Genomic DNA, 20296 nt, shown 5'->3' with positions numbered 1-20296 from the left:
AGTACTGCCCCCAGGCCCTCATCCTCACCCTGCAGGCAGTTGAAAATCTGTGTACAACTTTTGACTCCCCAGAAACTTTACTAATAGTCTACTTTTGACTGGAGCCTTACTGATAACATTAACAGTCGATTAACACATATTTTGTATGTTATATGTCTTATATACTGTATTCTTACAGTAATGTAAGCTAGAGGAAAGAAAATCATAAGGAGGAGGAAGAGGGGTTGGTCTTGCTGTTTCAGGGGTGGCAGAGGCAGAAGAAAATCCATGTGTAAGTAGACCTGCACAGTTCAAACCCATGTTTTCAAGGGTCACCTAATTATTTTCCCATTAATCTGCTCCCCTAAATGATGAAATATCCCATATGAAGGAATACAGCTCCTATACTATACTAGTCATATGTGAGTTATGTGATGTTACAGAAACATGTACTGTAGCAGAACAGATTATATTTCAGAGCAGACTGGGAAATTTTTCCCCATAACACTGGGACTTCAAATCTTCCTGAGGGTAATAGAAGCTCAAATCAATAAAGGTGTGCCAGAGACACCATAACCTTAGTGTCTCTGGGATTAAAGCTACAAACCATTTACAGGATTTTAGTCCACAGTGAAAAATTTTCAGTTCGTGATGATTACTCATTTCAGCAGCATGCTTTGTTGTTTGTTTAGTTTTAAAAGAGCTTGTCATCAAGTTGTAGTTTCTGAAAACAATTTTCATACTTGGGTTTGTATAATCAGCACACTATAGAAAGCTTAGAGAATGGATTTTGCTTGCTAAACACTAACTTCTGATGGTGATGTGCTATCCTTTAACATGACCCTTGAATATCAAATTGGTTAACATACAGAGGACTGTGACAGTATAATATTGTGACAGTATAATGTTTTCCACTTGCTTCAATGTAAGAAAACTGGAAAAGTATCAAGAGATAGTCGATATATCTAGGAAAAATTAACTTCCTTTTTTTTGAGATGGAGTCTCACTCTGTTGCCCAGGCTGGAGTGCAGTGGCGTGATCTCGGCTCACTGCAACTTCCGCCTCCTGGGTTCAAGCGATTCTCATGCCTTAGCCTCCCGAGTAGCTGGGATTACAGGTGTGCGCCACTGCATCTGGCTAATTTTTGTATTTTTTTTGGTCTGACGTCAGGTGATATGCCCGCCCCGGCCTCCCAAAGTGCTGGCATGGGATTACAGGCGTGAGCCACCACGCTATGCACTTTCTTTACATTTCTGTTGGTGATGATCTGCAGTTTTTTGAGGTCAAAGGAAAAGAAGACTACAGTAATAAGGAAGCTTTCCTGTTTGGGGCTTCATTTGGTAGCCTGCAGCTGCTTTCACTTAGGGCTTTGATTGCTTTTCAGTAAACAGCGTATGATAATACTTCGTCAAATGCTTTGTTTTCTTTTTTCATTAAGATGATTTCTTAGATTTATCACAACTCTTGAGTATTTCTAAGGTTAAATAGCATTTTAGAATTGATTTTTTTTTTTTTTTGAAACAGAGTCTCGTTCTGTCGCCTAGGCTGGAGTGCAGTGGCGCGATCTCACTGCAAGCTCCGCCTCCCGGGTTCACGCCATTCTCCTGCCTCAGCCTCCCGAGTAGCTGGGACTACAGGTGCCCGCCACTATGGCCGGTTAATTTTTTGTATTTTTAGTAGAGACGGGGTTTCACCATGTTAGCCAGGATGGTCTCGATCTCCTGACCTCGTGATCTGCCCGCCTTGGCCTCCCAAAGTGCTGGGATTACAGGTGTGAGCCACCACGCCCCGCCTAGAATTGATTTTACAAAAGAAATTTGATTAATATAGGATTGGATTGCTTTAAATGTTGTTTTAGCTTTGCTTTTTAATGTGACTAAATCATTTAGTCACATTTAATGTGATTTAATGTGACTTAAATCATTGAAATCATTTAGACTAGTGAAGATGTATAAGTCATACCCACTGGAACAAAGGTCTATGACCTTTTCCCAATGAGAAACTGCCTTTAATTTTTCCAAAGTCTTGTGATTAGATTACTAAAGTGGGTGATGATAGTTTAGAGTTACTGATTGGAACAGGAAATGTTAGTTGCTATGGTTTTGTTTCTAATGTACTGTATTTATATGTGAAGCATTTCCTCTATTACAGGACTTTTTTTTTTTTTTAAGTTGCTGATGATCATCTTTTTATGGGCCAAAAAAAAAAAATCTTTATTTCTTTCCTAGCTTGCTGGAAACTTAGCTTATGTTTAGGAGATTCCTCTTAAAGAAAGAGAAAACAACATACAGATTCTATATATGGCTTCACATCTACTTGCTTTTATGTCCATGGAACCCATAAAATATTTATGTTATGCCCAGGTTATGAATAACTTCTGATTGTTCATTCAGCCCTTGAACAAACATTTATCTTCAGCACCTGCACAGTATCCTGTCACATTATTTGCTCAATTCTGGGCTGGTTCATGAAGCAACTGCTTTACCGAGCAATGTACTATGGCTGGAAGCAAAGGCTCAGTAGAGGTGCTCTGTCAAACACTTAAAAGTCACTGTTTAGAGACAAGTCATAAACACAAAACAGAACAGCCCATTTTTTAGTTTTTGAGGTTGTATTCTAGATTGCACTTTGTTCTCTATTGCTTGAGTCGTGGAACCTCCTCTAGAATATAGACCTGATTAATTTGTATACAGCTACTGGCACTTATGCAAACAACAAGAAGAGTTCGGTAAATAGAAAGATTACTCTATTACTTTGTATATTACCTTCCAATATATGTGTATTGCATAAAACTGATTAATTTTTACATTTTTTCTTTGTACATGTGAAACAGAAGATTGCTTTATGGATGATTGACAGGTGGTACCTAAATGTCCTCTTCAAACAAGTGGGATCCTTAAATGTTAATGAAAGAAAGGACCTCATTTTATGAAGAAACTCAGGTCCAGAGAGGTTGTGTCATCCCAGGATTACACTGTAAATTAATAACAAATTAGTAGCAGGATGAACTTGGGCAAACATAGGTCTAAGTCATGATGTTAAATGCTCAAACCCTCAAAGAACAGTTTTAATGAGGATTACATTGCCTTCTCTTGCAGAATAGGTTTGATTCTGAATTCTCACAACCCTGAAAGATAGGTGATGTGTGTCCACATTTTATTGATAAGGAGACTAGTGTTCAGAGAGCTTTTGACACAAACAGGGATGGCAGAGTTACGACTCAAACCTGGGTGTCTTCCAGTGCTGTACTGTTTCTCCTACCCATTTCTTAAAACTCACAGTGTGTCAAGGATACTTTAAATTTTGAGAGGCTTGTTACAGAATGAGATGGATTGAGGAATCTATACCAGATAGCAAATTATAGCTGGTATACTCTGTTATGTATATGTTTAGCTTTGTGAGAGCACTTCCAAGTGTCACAATAAAACCAATGCCTAGGTTGGGTGTGGTGGCTCACGCCTATAATCCCAGCACTTTGGGAGACTGAGGTGGGTGGATCACCTGAGGCCAGGAGTTCGAGACCAGCCTGGCCAACATGGTGAAACCCCGTCTCTACTAAAAATATAAAAATTAGCTGGGTGTAGTGGCACGTGCCTGTAATTCCAGCTACTCGGGAGGCTGAGGCAGAAGAATCACTTGAACCTGGGAGGTGGAGGTTGCAGTAAGCCAAGATCCGCCATTGCACTCAGGCCTGGATACAGAGCAAGACATTGTCTCAAAAAAAAAAAAAAAAAGGGAGGCTGGGTGCAGTGGCTCATGCCTGTAATCCCAGCATTTTGGGAGGCCGAGGCGGGTGGATCACGAGGTCAGGTGACTGAGAAATTAAAATTTTTGTTTTTTTTTCGAGACAGGGTGTCAGTCATCTAGGCTAGAGTGCAGTAGTGTGATCTCAACTTACAGCAACCTCTGCTTTCTGGGCTCTAGCGATATTCCTGCCTCATCCTCCCGAGTATCTGGGATTACAGGCATATATCACTATGCCTGGCTAATAGTTTTTTTTTGTAGAGACAGAGTTTCACTATTGTCGCCCAGGCTGGTCTTAAACTCTTGGCCTCAAGTGATCCTCCCATCTTGGCCTCCCAAAATGCTGGGATTATAGGTGTGAACCACCACACCCGGCCTGCATTTTTTGATTATTAGAAGTTCCTCACTGTCCTGTTATCTGCTTATTCACTCACTGTGTCCCTGTAGAGCTAATTTATTATTTTTAAAAAATCTTTTTATCTTTTTAGATAGAGTCTCACTCTGTCATCCAGGCTGGAATACAGCCGTGTGATCTCAGCTCACTGTAGCCTCAACCTCCCAGGCTCAAGTGATCCTCCCACCTCTGTCTCCAGAGTAGCTGGGACTACAGGTGGGTGCCACCATGCCCAGCTAATTTTTTAATTTTTTTGTAAAAGAGATGAGGTTTTGCCATGTTGCCCAGGCTGGTCTCATATTCTTGGTGTTAATGGTGGAGGGTATCCTGGTTCTTGGCGTCTTGAACAAAGAATTGGTCAAAATGCACAAACAAAGCAAGGAAGGAATGAAGGGTTTTATTGAAAATGAAAGTACACTCCGTAATTGGGAGTCGGCCTGAACATAGGGGCTCAAAGGCCCGGTTACAGAATTTTGGTGAGTTTAAATATCCTCTAGAGGATTCCACTGGTTACTTGGGGTATGCCCTATGTAAATGGAGAGGATGAAGTAAAGTTACAAAGTCATTTACTTGGCCTATACCCTATGGAGAGGATATTTCCTGTCATAGCTGAAGTGTGAATTGGCCTTATGTTCTCTGTCTCCAGACCCTATTTTCCTGCCTCATCTCCCCACTGAGAGATATGATCCCCATAAATCTTTATGGGAGGCAGAGGGACCAATGTTCTTTTTCTGTAACTACTTCATGCTGCCTTGCGGCCTAGTCCCTACCTATTGGGGACCACGGAAATCTCGCCCTGCTCTATCTAGTGAAGGTAGGGTAGCTTTTTTTTTGAGATGCAGTTTTTGCTCTTGTTGCCCAGGCTGGAGTGCAGTGGCATCGTCTTGGCTCACTGCAACCTCCACCTCCCGAGTTCAAGCGATTCTCCTGCCTCAGCCTCCCAAGTAGCTGGGATTACAGGTTACCCACCACCATGCCCAACTAATTTTTGTATTTTTAGTAGAGATGGGATTTCACCATGTTGGCCAGGCTGGTCTTGAACTTCTGACCTCAAGTGATCTGCCCACCTCAGCCTCCCAAAGTACTGGGATTACATGCGTGAACCACCATGCCCTGCCAGCAGGGTAGCTTCTTGATGGCCAGGGGTGGTGTCTTCACCTGGAATTGGCTGTAACCTTTGTTGCATGATCATCTGAAGCTTGATGGTCTCTAGGCGAGAGGGAATGAATTTGGTTAAAAGATTTAATGGGAACTTCAGAGGTGGATACCTATGCTGTCAGAAATGTTTGTTACAGAGATTTGCAGAAGAAAAAGCAAAACCTTGTCTGTTCTAGAACCCATGTGTTTCCCTAAAGTCTTAGCACAAACAACCCCGTTTTGGTTTGGTTTGGTCTGTTGGGGCCCAGTGCATGAACTTGGTCCAAAACAATGGCCTTCCAGAATTTTGTTGAAAAAATTCTCCCTTTTTGTTCAGGTTCTCACTTAGGTTAGAGTTTGACCAAAACTTAGGGCCGTAGCACCACTCTCAGTTACCATCATTTTCGTTTCCAGTCTCAGCACATGATTTATAGGTTAAGTCCTCATGGTTGCACATTTCCTTCAGCTCCTGTCATTCCACTTGAAGAGAGATCATATGACATTCTAGAGATGGCTGCGTGCAAGCATTGAAAACCTTTGCGACAATACAGCACTCCAGGGAGACGATTATTATGACTGTTGGGAGGATAATACCAAGAGTTTGGAGTATGCTCCTTACCCGGGTCCCCATACCAAACCACCCAAAATTATGTAAATTAAAGAATGAGCTGGATGAAGAGTCTACTTGCTTGACCAAATGGTTTTTTTTTTTTTTTTTTTTTTAAGAGATGGAGTCTCGCTCTGTCACCCAGGCTGGAGTGCCATGGCACAATCTTGGCTCACTGAAACCTCCACCTCACAGATTTAAGCGATTCTCCTGCCTCAGCCTCCCGAGTAGCTGGGATTACAGGTGCCTGCCACCACGGCCGGCTAATTTTTGTATTTTTAGTAGAGATGAGGTTTCACTATGTTGGCCAGGCTGGTCTTGTACTCCTGACCTCAGGTAATCTACCTGCCTCGGCCTCTCAAAGTGCTGTGATTACAGGCGTGAGCCACTGCGCCCAGCTGACTAAGTGGTCTTTTCATTAATCCCCTACAACTGAATTTTTATAACCTGCATTCTCGATAGGCCACAGGTGCCAGCAGCTGCACAGATACTTCTCTGTTTAGCCAATTCTGTTATTTAGCATAACTTTCACAAGAGAATTTAAAGTCTGTTGTGTGATGATAGCCTTTAAAGTAGAATGTGCTAGAGAGCCAATCACGAGGAATACATTTCTAATCATTGCTTCTTTCACTTTAAACCATGGAAAAAGAGCCAAATAACTGATGCCCTTCTAGAAGAGTGAAGGCCTCCTGGCAATGTTCTCTTTAACCCATGATGTGGGTTAAGAGGAGTGAACCAGTGTTTTATTTTCGACTGATTGTGAGGCAATGTATATACCTTTAAGGTTTCTTACCTACATTGGGCCTTCATTTTTTTCTGTCAAAGTATAAGTTTATCCAGGTAGAAGGCTGGCTGCAGACTCCTTCATAAATAAAAGTATACTCCATAAATGCACATAGCAGACCCCTTTTCCACTTCTATTGTTTGTAGAGATGTAGGCAAGAAAAAAATATTCAAAGATAAGAGTTTCATGATAGTAGAAGTCTTAATCTGGAAAAGCTGTTCACATCAAGGATGCTATCTTCTTGGGAGAAATTTCCCTGGTTAGCTTTATCTCAAAGGTTCCAATGGATGCAGTTCCAAAAGCGTGCAGGGACCCCTCTCAGTTGCGAGACCATGAACCCAAAGCCCAAGGTCCCAAAGTTTTGTTGTAGTGTGGATGGGGAGGACAGTCTTTCTCTGATGTTCTCAGAAGATTCAAACGATAAAAAGCTTTTTTTACCTGGTGAAAATACACTGTAGCGTAGTAATCTACTGTTACAACATCAGCCCTCTTGCATGGGAAAGCTTTTATACGACCAGATGTCAGTGGAATGAAATCGCTTTATAACATATTTAAATGGCCCACCAGGTGACCAAATGTACATGAAGCTTTAATTGTCTTCCCAGTAATATGGGACCAAGCATTGGTTATAAACCGTTTTAAACAATTTTAGTATCAACTGGTTTGATTTGGTTATTTCTGTGGTTTACAATAACTTAACATAATAACCATAATTATAGTTGATAGCATATACTTAGACATTAGAATTTTAGAAATCCCATACAATTTTGGAACATATATTAGTATTATTCACAAAAATGTAACCTAAAGAAGATTGAACATCGTTTTGGCAATCCCATGTACGTAAACATGTCAAATAATCCTGTTTACCTCTTTTCTGGATGTTTTCAGGGACCCTCTGATCCATCCAGAAAGCCAGGCATTAGGAAAGACAATTTTGAAACTGAAGTTTGATTTTGGAATTCCAGATTACCATATATTATATATTTTGCCAAAATGATGACTCAGAAATTTTATTTTATTTTATTTTATTTATTTTTTTTTTTTGAGACAGAGTCTTGCTCTGTCACCCAGGCTTTAGTGCAGTGGTGTGATCTCGGCTCACTGCAACCTCTGCCACCTAGGTTTAAGCAATTCTCCTGCCTCAGCCTCCTGAGTAGCTGGGATTACAGGTGCATGCCACCACGCCCGGCTAGTTTTTTATGTTTCATAGACAGGGTTTGGCCATGTTGGCCAAGCTGGTCTCGAACTCCTGACCTCAGGTGATCCACCTGCTTTGGCCTCCCAAAGTGTTGGGATTACAGGCGTGAGCCCCTGTGCCTGGCCTGGAAACTTTAAAGAAGCAAAAACCTTTATAACCTTTTACCAAAAAGAAAAAAAAATTTTTTTCTACTATTTTTAGACACCTTGCATGTAAAACTGTTTTTAGTAGTCTTTTTAAAATTTTTTTTTTAGAGGGAGCCTGGCTCTGTTGCCCAGGCTAGGGTGCAATGGTGTGATCTTGGCTCACTGCAACCTCTGCTCCAAGTTCAAGTGATTCTCGTGCCTCAGCCTCCCAAGTAGCTGGGATTACAGGCGCCCACCACCACGCCTGGCTAACTTCTATATTTTTAGTTGAGATGGGGTTTCACCATGTTGGCCAGGCTGGTCTCAAACTCCTGACTTCAGGTGATCCGCCCTCTTTGGTCTCTCAAAGTGTTGGGATTACAGGCATGAGCCATCGCGCCTGACCTGTTTCTGGTAGTCTTAATTGCATGTTACAATGATGACTCTTAGCAATTTTTTTTTTTTGAGACAGAGTGTTGTCCTGTGGCCCAGGCTGGAGTACAATGGCGCGATCTCGACTCACTGCAGCCTCCACCTCCTGGGTTCAAACGATTCTCCTGCCTCAGCCTCCCGAGTAGCTGGAGTTACAGGCACCTGCCACCACGCCCAGCTAATTTTTGTATTTTCAGTAGACACAGGGTTTCACCATGTTGGCCAGGATGGTCTTCAACTGTTGACCTCGGGATCCACCCGCCTTGGCCTCCCAAAGTGCTGGGATTACAGGTGTGAGCCACCACATCTGGCCCGACTCTTAGCAATTTTAACTTTAGTGTAAAACCTGGTAAGTTATATTCTGATAAGGTTTGACTGTTTCTAGCATAGCTAGGGGTGTGGCCAACACCACATGCCCCTTGGTCTTACCTAGCTGGAAGGCCGGCAAGTTAATTTTCAAAAGCCAAGGAAGCAGTTTATGACCTTAAAGCATTTAGCAAACCTAATATTTGAACACAATTTAGACCAAATGTTTAAATTTTGAAGACATTTTTACCAACAATCTTTAAAACCATCCCATCTTTATTTCCTAAAGATTGCTAAAGTCACATGAACTAAAAGGCATTACACTTTCTACTTTTCTGACAAAATATTTGATTTAAGCTCTTATTATTATTAAACCAATTAATTTAAAACTTCACAGAGGAGATTAACCATTTTGCACAGAGAAAAAGCGGGCCAGAGACTGGTAAGAAATTCTTACCCTTTTGCTGGCATGCCAAGTTGCCGGGTTCTTTATCCCTGAGAGGCCCTAGCAATCCTGTTTGTATGCAAACAAACACATTACCATGAATTAAGAATATTCACAAATAGTTTGCAAATTTTGGAGAAATTAGGCAGAGAGAGAGAAAAATATGACTCAAATTCTATTTATGAAAGTATACTCAGCTGGGCACGGTGGCTCATATCTGTAATCCCAGCACTTTGAGAGGCCGAGGCAGGTGGATCACCTGAGGTCAGGAGTTGCAGACTAGCCTGACCAACATGGTGAAACCCCATCTCTACTAAAAATACAAAAATTACCTGGGCGTGGTGGCAGGCACCTGTAATCCCAGCTACTTGGGGGGCTGAAGCAGGAGAATCGCTTGAACCTGGGAGGCAGAGGTTTCAGTGAGCCAAGACTGTGCCACTGCACTCCAGCTGGGTAACAAGAGCAAAACTCCATCTCAAAAAAAAAAAAAAAAAAAAACACGCACACACACCTAGACATGTATACACACACACAAAGGAAGATCCAGTAGCTTGGAACCTTAGCCATGAGATAGCAATACAAGCTTGGCGGTTTTACTTTGCCCCAAGAGATAATCCAAGGAAGGCCGTGAACCAAAATTTGGGGTAAAGCAGTCTCCATGACAGTTTGAGTTTTAAAGGCCAAACCTCCCCAGACTCCAAGGAGCACTGGGGCCAAACAGTAGCAAAGGAGCGTATCACCTGTTAACCAGACCCTCTGCTTAGAACTGCAGCACAAAGGCCTGGATACATGTAACACCATCCCACTTTCCCATTCAACAGTAAACTCCAGACTCCAAACAATGTTGGGGCCAAACAGCATTCATTGCAACTGCGAGAGTAAATTCTAAGGAGGGCCTAGTATTAGACCTCAGAACCTCTGCCAAGAGCATCCCGTTTAGGCAGGTTGAGGTCTGCAGGACCCCTGGAGCAGCCTCCTGTGGGGTCCAATCTTGGAGTGCCAGATGTCTCTGACCTTAGGTGGGCACTGGTGCCACATGCAGATTTTCCCCTCCAGAGCCTACTATGAACTTTAGAAGAATAGCCATAAACTGTAATGAGAACTGGATACTGGGTGGGCCTTTTCCTTAGCCAGTTGAGTTTGATAAAGGAAAAATTTAGTGTAAGAAAAGAAGATTTAAGTCCCCTGAAAAATGGGCGAGTTTGCTCCAAGCTGCACCACATGTAGGGATCAGGGACCGTGTGCGGAAAAGATGAAGAGTCCAGGGCAACTGTAAACAGGTGCTGAGGACTCATGAGGTGGCTCACACCTATAATCCCAGCACTTTGGGAGGCCGAGGTGGGGGGATTGCCCGAGGTCAGGAGTTTGAGACCAGCCTGGCCAACATGGTGAAGCCGCGTCTCTACTAAAAATACAAAAATTAGCCAGGCGTGGTGGCGGGCGCCTGTAATCCCAGCTACTCTGGAGGCTGAGGCAGGAGAATTGCTTGAACCTGGGAGGCGGAGGTTGCAGTGAGCTGAGATTGTGCCACTGTACTCCAGCCTGGGTGACAGAGTAAGACTCTGTCTCCAAAAACAAAAAACAAAAAAACAGCCGCTGAAAGACTGAAAAAGAAAGAAAGGAAAAAAAAATGGAAAAAGACCCAGGTTTCTTAAGCGAACTGGGCGGTGGTAGTTAGGCTTCTCCACATGGAAACCCCTTAGTTTCACTGGCCATGGCCAGAAACCTGCAGTTGCTTCCATGTTTAGGTGCTACCCACATGGGTCCTGGGTGGGAAAGGAAAAGAGAGAGAGAGAGGAGAGAGAGAGAGATTCCCCTGTACGGAGCAGAAAAGAAAAGGAGAAAGGAGAAAAAAAAAATCGCAAACTTTGGGCTTACCTCTTCCTCCTGGCTGGCTTGCCAAAATATGTTAACTGTGGAGGGTGTCAAGGTTCTTGGTGTTTTGAACAAAGAATTGGTCAAAATGCACAAACAAAGCAAGGAAGGAATGAAAGGTTTTATTGAAAATGAAAGTACACTCCACAGTTTAGGAGCAGGCTTGAGCATAGGGGCTCAAAGGCCCTGTTACAGAATTTTTGAGAGTTTAAATACCCTCTAGAGGATTCCATTGGTTCCTTGGGGTATGCCCTATGTAGATGGAGAGGGTGAAGTAAAGTTACAAAGTGTTTACTTGGCCTACACCCTACGGGGAGGCTGTTTCCTGTCATAACTGAAGTGTGAATCGGCCTTATGTTCCCTGCCTGCAGACTCTTCTTTCCTGCCTCACTGGTCTCAAGTGATCCACCTGCTTTGAGTTCCCAAAGTGTTGGAATTACAGGCATCAACTGCCTTGCCTGGCAACTTTTTTTTTTTTTTTTTTGGGAGACAGGGTCTCACTCTGTTACCCATGCTGGAGTGTGTATACAGTCTTGAACTCTAGTATCTTGTATTTTAACCAGGCAAAAAACTTGTTTAAGTTTTGATAAGTTATTGTTTCACTTAGAATTAAAAAATCATGCTTTTATAGGCATGTAAAAAATTTAAAAGCTTGACAATTTAATGTTCACAAAATTGAGCTTAAGTTTCAGATTCTTTTTTTAATTTTTTTTTTTTTGAGACGGAGTTTTGTTCTTGTTGCCCAGGCTTGAGTGCAGTGGTGCCATCTTGGCTTACCGCAACCTCTGCCTCCTGGGTTCAAGTGATTCTCCTGCCTCAGTCTCCCAAGTAGCTGGGATTACAGGCATGCGCCACCACGCCTGGCTAATTTTTTATTTTTAGTAGAGATGGGGTTTCACCATGTTGGCCAGGCTGATCTCGAATTCCCGACCTCAGGTGATCCACCCGCCTTGGCCTCCCAAAGTGCTGCGATTACAGGTGTAAGCTACCGCGCCCGACCAAGTTTCAGATTCCTGATTTATAGTGGAATAATCCCTGTTAGGCTAATATGTGCATGTTCCTTAAGTGATATATTCTTCATACTAAATTGAAGAATTAGTACCATAAAGACTATGTAACATACATATTCAGATAGCTGATTTATAGTAATCACTCCTACTGGAGTTGAAATTGAGCCAATGACCTTAAGATGATTACTATACTATTTTCATTTGGTATATATATTTATAAGGTTTATATAAAAGCTGTAAAAAAGCAAAATTTGTTGTTAAGTACAATATTGCCTGGAAACTGTTTTTGTCTTTTCTGTAGCCATTATCAAGTTTGTCAGCCACAATAATGTGAGGAATATGTAGAAAGTATCATAATGAATCTAGTCACATGAACATCTCTATTCATCAAATGTCTATTTAGCATGTTTTTTTGTTAGATGCTGGAGATACAAAAATAATATTATTTCTCTGTTTAAGGAGTTGATAATTTGAGTGAGATAAGTACATTTACAAATAGGTAGTGTCAGGTGGTAAGTGCTGTGTTACTCACTTTCATACAAAGTATTAAAGGAGCTTTATGAGCATTAGGGAATAATTAGTTCTACCAAGGGGTTGGGGTAAGAATGGGAAAAATTATGAATGCCAGGGAAGGCTTGAGGCCTAATACAAGAGGAGATAACTACTGAGCTCCTAGAATTATTAGGTTTTACTAGGGGGAATAGGGCTTTTCATATGTAGGAAAGTATATGGTACAGTGGTTAAGAACACAGATACTTGCAGTTGGACTGATTTGGTTTGGAACTGGCCCCTGTAGTTTGTTGGGGAGGTTACTGGAACTTGATGAAGTGCTTAACTAGTACTAGACACACACTAGACATTCACAAAGTGAAAGATGCTGCTGCCACTGTTATTCTTACTTATATTATTAATAAACAATGAGCAAAGCCAGAGCAGTATGGAAATATATAATGTTTTCTGAGACTTTTGTAATATGACTGCAAGTAGGAAATGTGTATATTAGGGAATGGTTTGGACTGTTGGGAAGTACAGTGGAAAAGTAGCATGGTAGTTGTGGTTGGTCCTCACCTAGGTCTCCTTTCTTTTTTTTTTTTAAGTTAATTTTATTTTTTTTCTTGGTTAGAGACATTGTCTTACTATGTTGCCCAGACTAGTCTCGAACTCCTGAGTTCAAGTAATCCTCCTACCTCGGCCTCCCAAAGTGCTGGAATTACAGGCATGAGCCACTGCACCTAGCTTAAGTCCCCTTTAATAGCTGATGTACATCCCCCCCAGCCTCCGTGAGTGTTGGCTGCTGATGACTTATAGCTCCCCCTTTCTCTAGAGTATTGTCCTCTGCCAAGCAGCTTTCTTGCTTAGGTGGATTTTCTGTATCCCACCCTATAACCAATGATTGACAGATAAGGAGATACAAAAGGTCAGGCCCTTTGTGTCAAAGCAATGCCAACTGTATGGTATAATTTATGCTCCAGAGTGCCCTGTGGGAGCTGAGACTCTGTCCCTACTTAGCTTATGTCCCCTGCTCTATTCTACTCACTCCCCTTCTGATAAAATTTCCTCAATAAATAGCTTGCACAAGAATCCCTGTCTCGATCCCTTCAGTCCCTGTCTACTTCTGTGGATCCTAAGACTTGGGGCTAGATCGGAAAGTCCTTGAATACTTGCCTTAGAATCCTATAAGTGCTGTCCTGTAGGCATTGGAAACCTAATGCATTTTAAAAGGGTCATTCTAGTAAAGAGGGACATGGAAAGTGGCTAGAAGCCTAAGATGGGAACTTTCTATCATCTAAGTAAAGGATGATAAATGCCTTAATCATTTATCATTGATTAAGGTTAGGGAAGGTGAGATATAAGAGTCATTTGTAGGGGTTGGGGAAGAACTGAGAAGTCATAGATAATTTAAATGTGGGGAGAAGGAATAAAAAACCTTCTAGACTGGATGACTTGGCAAATAGTTGTGTCAATGGGCAAAATAGGACTCGTAGGAAGAGGTAGTTTTGGAGAAGGTTAATGAGTTCAGTTTGAATTTAAGTTACCTTGTTGAATGTCATAGATGGAAATGTACAGTAAATAGGTAGAAATATCTGTCTGCAGTATGGAAAGTGAGGTCAGTTTGACAACATGAAGGTACAGATTGGACATCCGTAATCTGAAAATAAAAAGTCTGAAATGCTCCAAAATCCAAAACTTTTGAGCAACAACATGACAGTCAAAGGAAATGCCCGTTGGAGCATTTTTGATACTGGATTAGGTATGTTCACCTGGTAGGTATAATGCAAATATTATAAATTTTTTAAAAAAATCTGAAATTTGAAATGCTTCTCATCTCAAGCGTTCAGGATAAGGGATACTCAACCTGTAGTTGTTTAAGTTATGAGGGAATGTGGGGCCCAAGACAAAACGATGGGAATTCCATTTTATCATCTGGAACGTTTTCAGCCGCAAGTAACAAAATTGAACAAGCTGCTTTAAGAGTAAAGGGGATTGGCCAGCCAGGCGTGGTGGCTCACACCTGTAATCTCAGCACTTTGGGAGGCTGAGGTGGGAGGATTGCTTGTCCCCAGGAGTTCAAGACCAGCCTGAGCAACATAGGGAGACCCCATCTCTACAAAAATAATAAAGATATCAGCTGGGCGTGGTGGTGCGTATTTGTTGTCCCAGCTACTTGGAAGGCTGTGGTGGGAGGATTGCCTAAGCCTGGGAGGTTGAGGCTGTGGTGAATTATGATTGTGTCACTGCACTCTAGCCTGGACAACAGAGTGAGACCTTGACTCAAAAAAAGTAAAGGGGATTTATTAGTTTAGTATGTAAAAATCCAGTGGTAGGGTGGGATTCAGGGTTTTTTGATGAGGATTCTGACTCTATTTTTCTGTGATTATTTTTGTCCTGCCACCCTCTTGAGTCAGCTTTGTTCTGAATCTTGCTTTCCTCATGTAGGTAAAGTGACTCCAGTGATTGCAAGATTCCATCAGCAAGCTGCTTATTCTAGGAGAGAGCATCTATGTTCTTGAATTCCTGGCAGAATTCCTAAGCTTTGAGCTGATTAATCAGTTTTGACGTAGGGCATTGTTACCAAGAAAAAGAGATCCCTCTAATTGGTTAAGACCAGTCAGGGGTTATCCATGAAGATGGGTTAGTCTAACCAAAAGGGCATGGCTGCTATACTAGGAGGAGAGTTAGAGTGGATGTTTGCAAGGAAAGCACAAAGTTCACTCTTATATATCATCCATCATAAAGGAAAGAGCCAGTGAAAAACAGGGAAATGGTAAGAGAGATTAAAAGAGGGCCTTAGAAAATACCTCAGCCCAGAGTAGAGTTGTGAAGAGTGGAAAGGGTTGTTTTGTTTTGTTTTCTGTTTGTTTTTTGAGACAGGGTCTGGCTCTTGCTCAGGCTGGAGTGCAGTGGTGCCCTTCCGGCTCACTGCAGCCCTGAACTCCTGGGCTCAAGTGATTCTCTCACATCAGCCTCCAGAGTAGCTGGCACTACAGACATAAATGGAAAGGGTTTTGAAGAAGAAGGACTAAAACAGTGTCCATTCAAACAGGCTTTGGATTTGGTGGAGACCACCAGTGACCTTAGAACAATGCCTACAGTCTGGAGGAGTAAGAATCAGATGGTGTGTTGGTGATGAACAAATATATGCCAATGATATAGAAGTGGCAAATGTATATATTTTTCTTTCTCTCTCTCTCTTTTTTTTTTTTTTTTTTTAAGAAATTAGTAAATAGAAGGTGGCAGTTTAAGGAATAACTGGATTAAGGGGGGTTAAAAAGTAAATTGTAAAAAAAGATTGTGAAAGACTTTCTGCCCTTGTTTGCTGGATGAAGAGAATGAGTTTATGGCTTGAGTCAGGCAGTCTTGGTTTGACCTCTGGCTCTAAAGACAGCTTCCTATATGGCCCTGAACAAGCTACTCAGTTTTCTCAGCTTCTGATTAGTGATGAACATAATAAACATAGGAAAAGCTTTAAGGGTTAAGTAAGATAATGTAATTGTGGAAGAGATTTGTCGACTAATCTGTTATACAAATATTAGTTGGTAGTAAGCACACTGTTTATTTAAACCCTATCTTCCCATGAAAGAATGTAAGTTATTTTAGAAATAATAGTATGTATAGCTGAAAGGTATGTAGAGTTGAGAAAGGGGAAAGGCAAGTGAAAGAGGAGAGAGAGAGAATAATGAGAATATGAATGAATTAATAAAGCATGACCCCAGTTCAAAAACAATTATTCCTCTTAGCATCCTATGTAACTGTGCAAAGCCAAAAGCCCTTAGATTTGACCTAATTTTTGCTAGCAGTATTTTATGTGGCCCCAGAGAGAGGCCTCTTGTTGACTTCCATATATACAGTTTCAGTTCCTTTTGTAATAAAAAGAAAGGAACACAATACAGAAAGGTTATTGTTTAGGTTATCAAGATTACCTTTATTTGAAGTTGTTGCAAATAGTAGCAATAGTGATAATAATGTTTAATAGTGATAATAGCAGTAGCAGTTGCTGTCATTTTATATATCCCTAAGCTAGTGTATGATTGATTTTAGCTTTGTCTGACTCTAAAAATACTTTTAGCCACATTCTAGTCTAATTCTAAAATTCTTTGGTCATACATTCTTATTAGTTAAGTTGGTAGATCTTTTATAGTCATTAAATAGAATTTTATTCCTGTATATTTATTTCTTAGGTAGAACAGTATCACATTCTATGCTTCATTTTAAGCAGTCCTGCCGGGCGCAGTGGCTCATGCCTGTAATCCCAGCACTTTGGGAGGCTGAGGCAGGTGGATCACCTGAGGTCAGGAGTTCAAGACCAGCTGGCCAAGATGGTGAAACCCTGTCTCTACTAAAAATACAAAAATTAGCTGGGCATCGTGGCAGGCGCCTGTAATCCCAGCTACTCAGGAGGCTAAGACAGGAGAATCGCTTGAACCCAGAAGGCAGAGGTTGCAGTGAGCCGAGATCGTGCCATTGCACTCCAGCCTTGGGTAACAAGAGCAAAACTCTGTCTCAAAAAAAAAAAAGAGAGAAACAAACCAAAAAAACATTTAAAGCAGTCTGATGTTTCCAACTACACAGGGAGAATAACAGTACTTACTTTATTGGTGATAGTAAAGATAGAATGAGCTAAAAACAAAACAAAACAAAACCAGCTTAGAATGGTGCCAGGCATGGTTGTTAGTGGCTAGTATTATCATTCTTGTTTTTTTATCAGTGCTTGATATAAATGAGAAAGCACTAAGTGAATGGGTACTTCAACATAAAAGAGTTGTTGAAAACATGTGGAGATTTAGTTTTGAATAAATTAATAATAATAAGTTTCCTTAACTACAACTCAGATTCCATGCTGGTTTCCATTGTGGGGATGGCACTATACACAGGATACGTCTTCATGCCCCAGCACATCATGGCGATATTGCACTACTTTGAAATCGTACAATGACCAAGATGCGACCAGGATCAGAGGTTCCTTGGGGAAGACCCACCCTACGAAGTTGGAATGAGACCATCAGATGTGATAAGAAACTCTTCTAGATGTCAGCATAACCAACCTTATAAAGACTAAAATTCATGAGTAGAACAGGAAAATCATCCTGACTCATGTGTTGTGTTCTTTATTTTTAATTTTCAAAGAGGCTCTTGTATAGCAGTTTTTGTCTATTTTAACATTGTAGTCATTTGTACTTTGATATCAGTATTTTCTTAACCTTTGTGACTGTTTCAATATTACCCCCGTGAAAGCTTTTCTTAATGTAACTTTGAGTACATTTTAATTGCCTTCTATTTTTAAAACTCAAAATCATTAGTTGGGCTTTACTGTTCTTGCTATTGTATGGCATATACATCTGCCTGGATATATTTCTACTCTTGACCAAAGTTTTGTAAGAACAATATAAGATTTCGGGTAGGGGTATGGGGAGGGAAGATATTTTATTGAGAACTACTTACAAAAGATTTATCTGTAAGCTTGAACTCAGGAGTACAGTTTTAGCTATCTAGACTCTAACAGCTTTTGCTTTAAAATTACTAAAGTGTTTCTTAATGAAAAAGAAAAGATCTTGCTAAAGTTAAAATAAGGAAAATTTCACCTTTTAAATATTTAATTCTTATGTGGACTTATTTCCAGAAAACTTTGGTGATAATTCTTGAGACAAAAGGTGGTTAAGTAGCATTATTATGTAATGCTTATATACTATAGAGTTTTTAATAGAAGAGAAATCCATTTCCTCCGAGGGTCACTTTAACAATATACTTCCTTAAATTTAGTTTAATGATTGTAATGGGTGCTGCATTTGCACATTGCATTAAGTTATGATGAGACGAATTGTTGTTAAAAATTATAGCAAAAAGAAATGTAAACTTGGTTAAAATCCTTTCACTCTTTGTATTGTTTTTTTTAAGGTTTTTATTCCTTAAATGTAAAATGACTACCTAATTTTTTGATGTAAATACATTAAATTCAAAGAGAAAAAAAATCAGCTGATGTAGCAGTATATCTTTTCCTTGATGGTTAAATATTGATCTAGTATTTATATTGCTGAATTATTTTCTGTGAAGGACCAGATAAGCAGTAAGTATGTCTTATCCTATATGTTTTGCAACATAAAAATATTGCTAATTAAAAAAATTAGGCATTATGTGTGTTGCTGGTTTTTTTTTTTTTTTTTTTTTTTTTTTTGAGACGGAGTCTTGCCCTGTCGCCCAGGATGGAGTGCAATAGCATGATCTCGGCTCACTGCAACCTCCATCTCCTGGGTTCAAGTGATTCTCCTGCCACAGCCTCCTGAGTAGGTGGGATTACAGGCACCTGCCACCATGCCTGGCTAATTTTTTGTATCTGTAGTAGAGACAGGGTTTCACTATGTTGGCCATGATGGTCTCAAACTCCTGACCTCCTGATCCGCCTGCCTTGGCCTCTCAAAGTGCTGGGTTTACAGGTGTGAGCCACCGCGCCTGGCCAAAATTGAGGTATTTTTTGCCCTACGTTTTAAGGACTAGACTTTTGAAGTATTTTATAGTCTAGAGGTCTCAAGTGATATATATGTGTTTAATATTTTTAGAGTCAATTGATATCACAATTAGATAGGAGTAGTGAGAATAATATGGAATTACTTGGTTTGAAGTAGTTAAAAATTGGATATGGTTATATCTGAGCTGTCGTCATATTATCTCAAGAAAAATAATATGAGGATTTAACATAAGATTTGTTCTATTAATGCCCAAATTTGGCTTTCCTCTACTATCCCCCATAGAGAACCACTAAAAAGTGGATGTCTAATATTCCTCTGGTGAGTTGAAGGCAGGAGAAGTTGAGAATCATTAGTTTCAATGGGTATCCAGGTGACCTATCCTGGCCCTCTACTCAGAAACCTGCAATTTGTCCTCACTCTGAAATTCATTAAATTGCTGTTGTATAACGATGGTTATTATGAACACTGACCTGTGAGACATATGGAAGATAAAGTTTAGTCTTACAGGAATCTTGAGGAGAGTCAAAAGAGAAATGGGAGATGTCTCTTGAGAGGTGATCAGAGAAGTTTATGCTCACTGTCTGATGGAAATGTCTGGTCTATTTGTTAGTAAATAACAAACAGGGAAATCATTTTCACTTTTTGTTTAAAATAAGGTATTTACAAGCATACCTTGTAGTTATTGTGGGTTCAGTTTCAGACCACTGCAATAAAGTGAATATCTCAATAAAGTGAGTCACATGAAGTTTTTTGGTTTTCTCCTGCATATAAAAGTTACATTTACACCATCGTGTAGTCTATTAAGTGTGAAATAGCATTATGGCTAAAAAAAAAAAAAAAAAAAAACCCAATGTACCTATCTTAATTAAAAAATTATTTATTGCTGAAAAAAGCTAATGATTATTTGAGCCTTCAGCAAGTCATAATTTTTTGTTGGTGGACGGTCTTGCCTTGATGTTGATGGCTGCTGACTGATCTGGGTCATGGTTGTGGAAGGTTGGGGTGGCTATGGCAATTTTTTAAAAGAAGACAACAATAAAGTTTGCTGCATTGATCGACTCTTCATTCATGAAAGATTTCTCTGTAGCATGTAAGCTATTTGATAGCCTTTTACCCACAATAGAACTTCCTCCAAAATTGGAAGCAATCCTTTCAAACCCTGCTGCTGCTTTATCAACTAAATTTATAAATATCCTAAATCCTTCGTTGTAATTTCAACAATGTTCATAGCATCTTCACCAGGAGTATATGCCATCTCAAGAAACCACTTTCTTTGCTCATCCATAAAAGGCAAA

At 40.4% G+C, this 20296-nt stretch overlaps 1 protein-coding gene across 1 annotated transcript in view; it reads left to right on the top strand.

The window, feature by feature from the left end:
• The window catches only part of SPTSSA (serine palmitoyltransferase small subunit A), a 28835-nt gene extending 9103 nt beyond the window's left edge, over positions 1–19732 (top strand). The window contains exon 2 of the mRNA XM_054449243.2: positions 17370–19732. Coding sequence (XP_054305218.1) covers positions 17370–17473 — 104 coding nt within the window. The 3' untranslated portion in view covers positions 17474–19732. The remainder of the gene's footprint in view (positions 1–17369) is intronic.
• The last annotated feature ends 564 nt before the right edge of the window (positions 19733–20296 follow it).

Source organism: Pongo pygmaeus, chromosome 15 (genome assembly GCF_028885625.2).
Source record: "Pongo pygmaeus isolate AG05252 chromosome 15, NHGRI_mPonPyg2-v2.0_pri, whole genome shotgun sequence".
Taxonomy (NCBI): Eukaryota; Metazoa; Chordata; class Mammalia; order Primates; family Hominidae; genus Pongo; species Pongo pygmaeus.
Note: the sequence above shows the minus strand (reverse complement) of the source record. Positions and strands in the feature narration are given on the sequence as shown.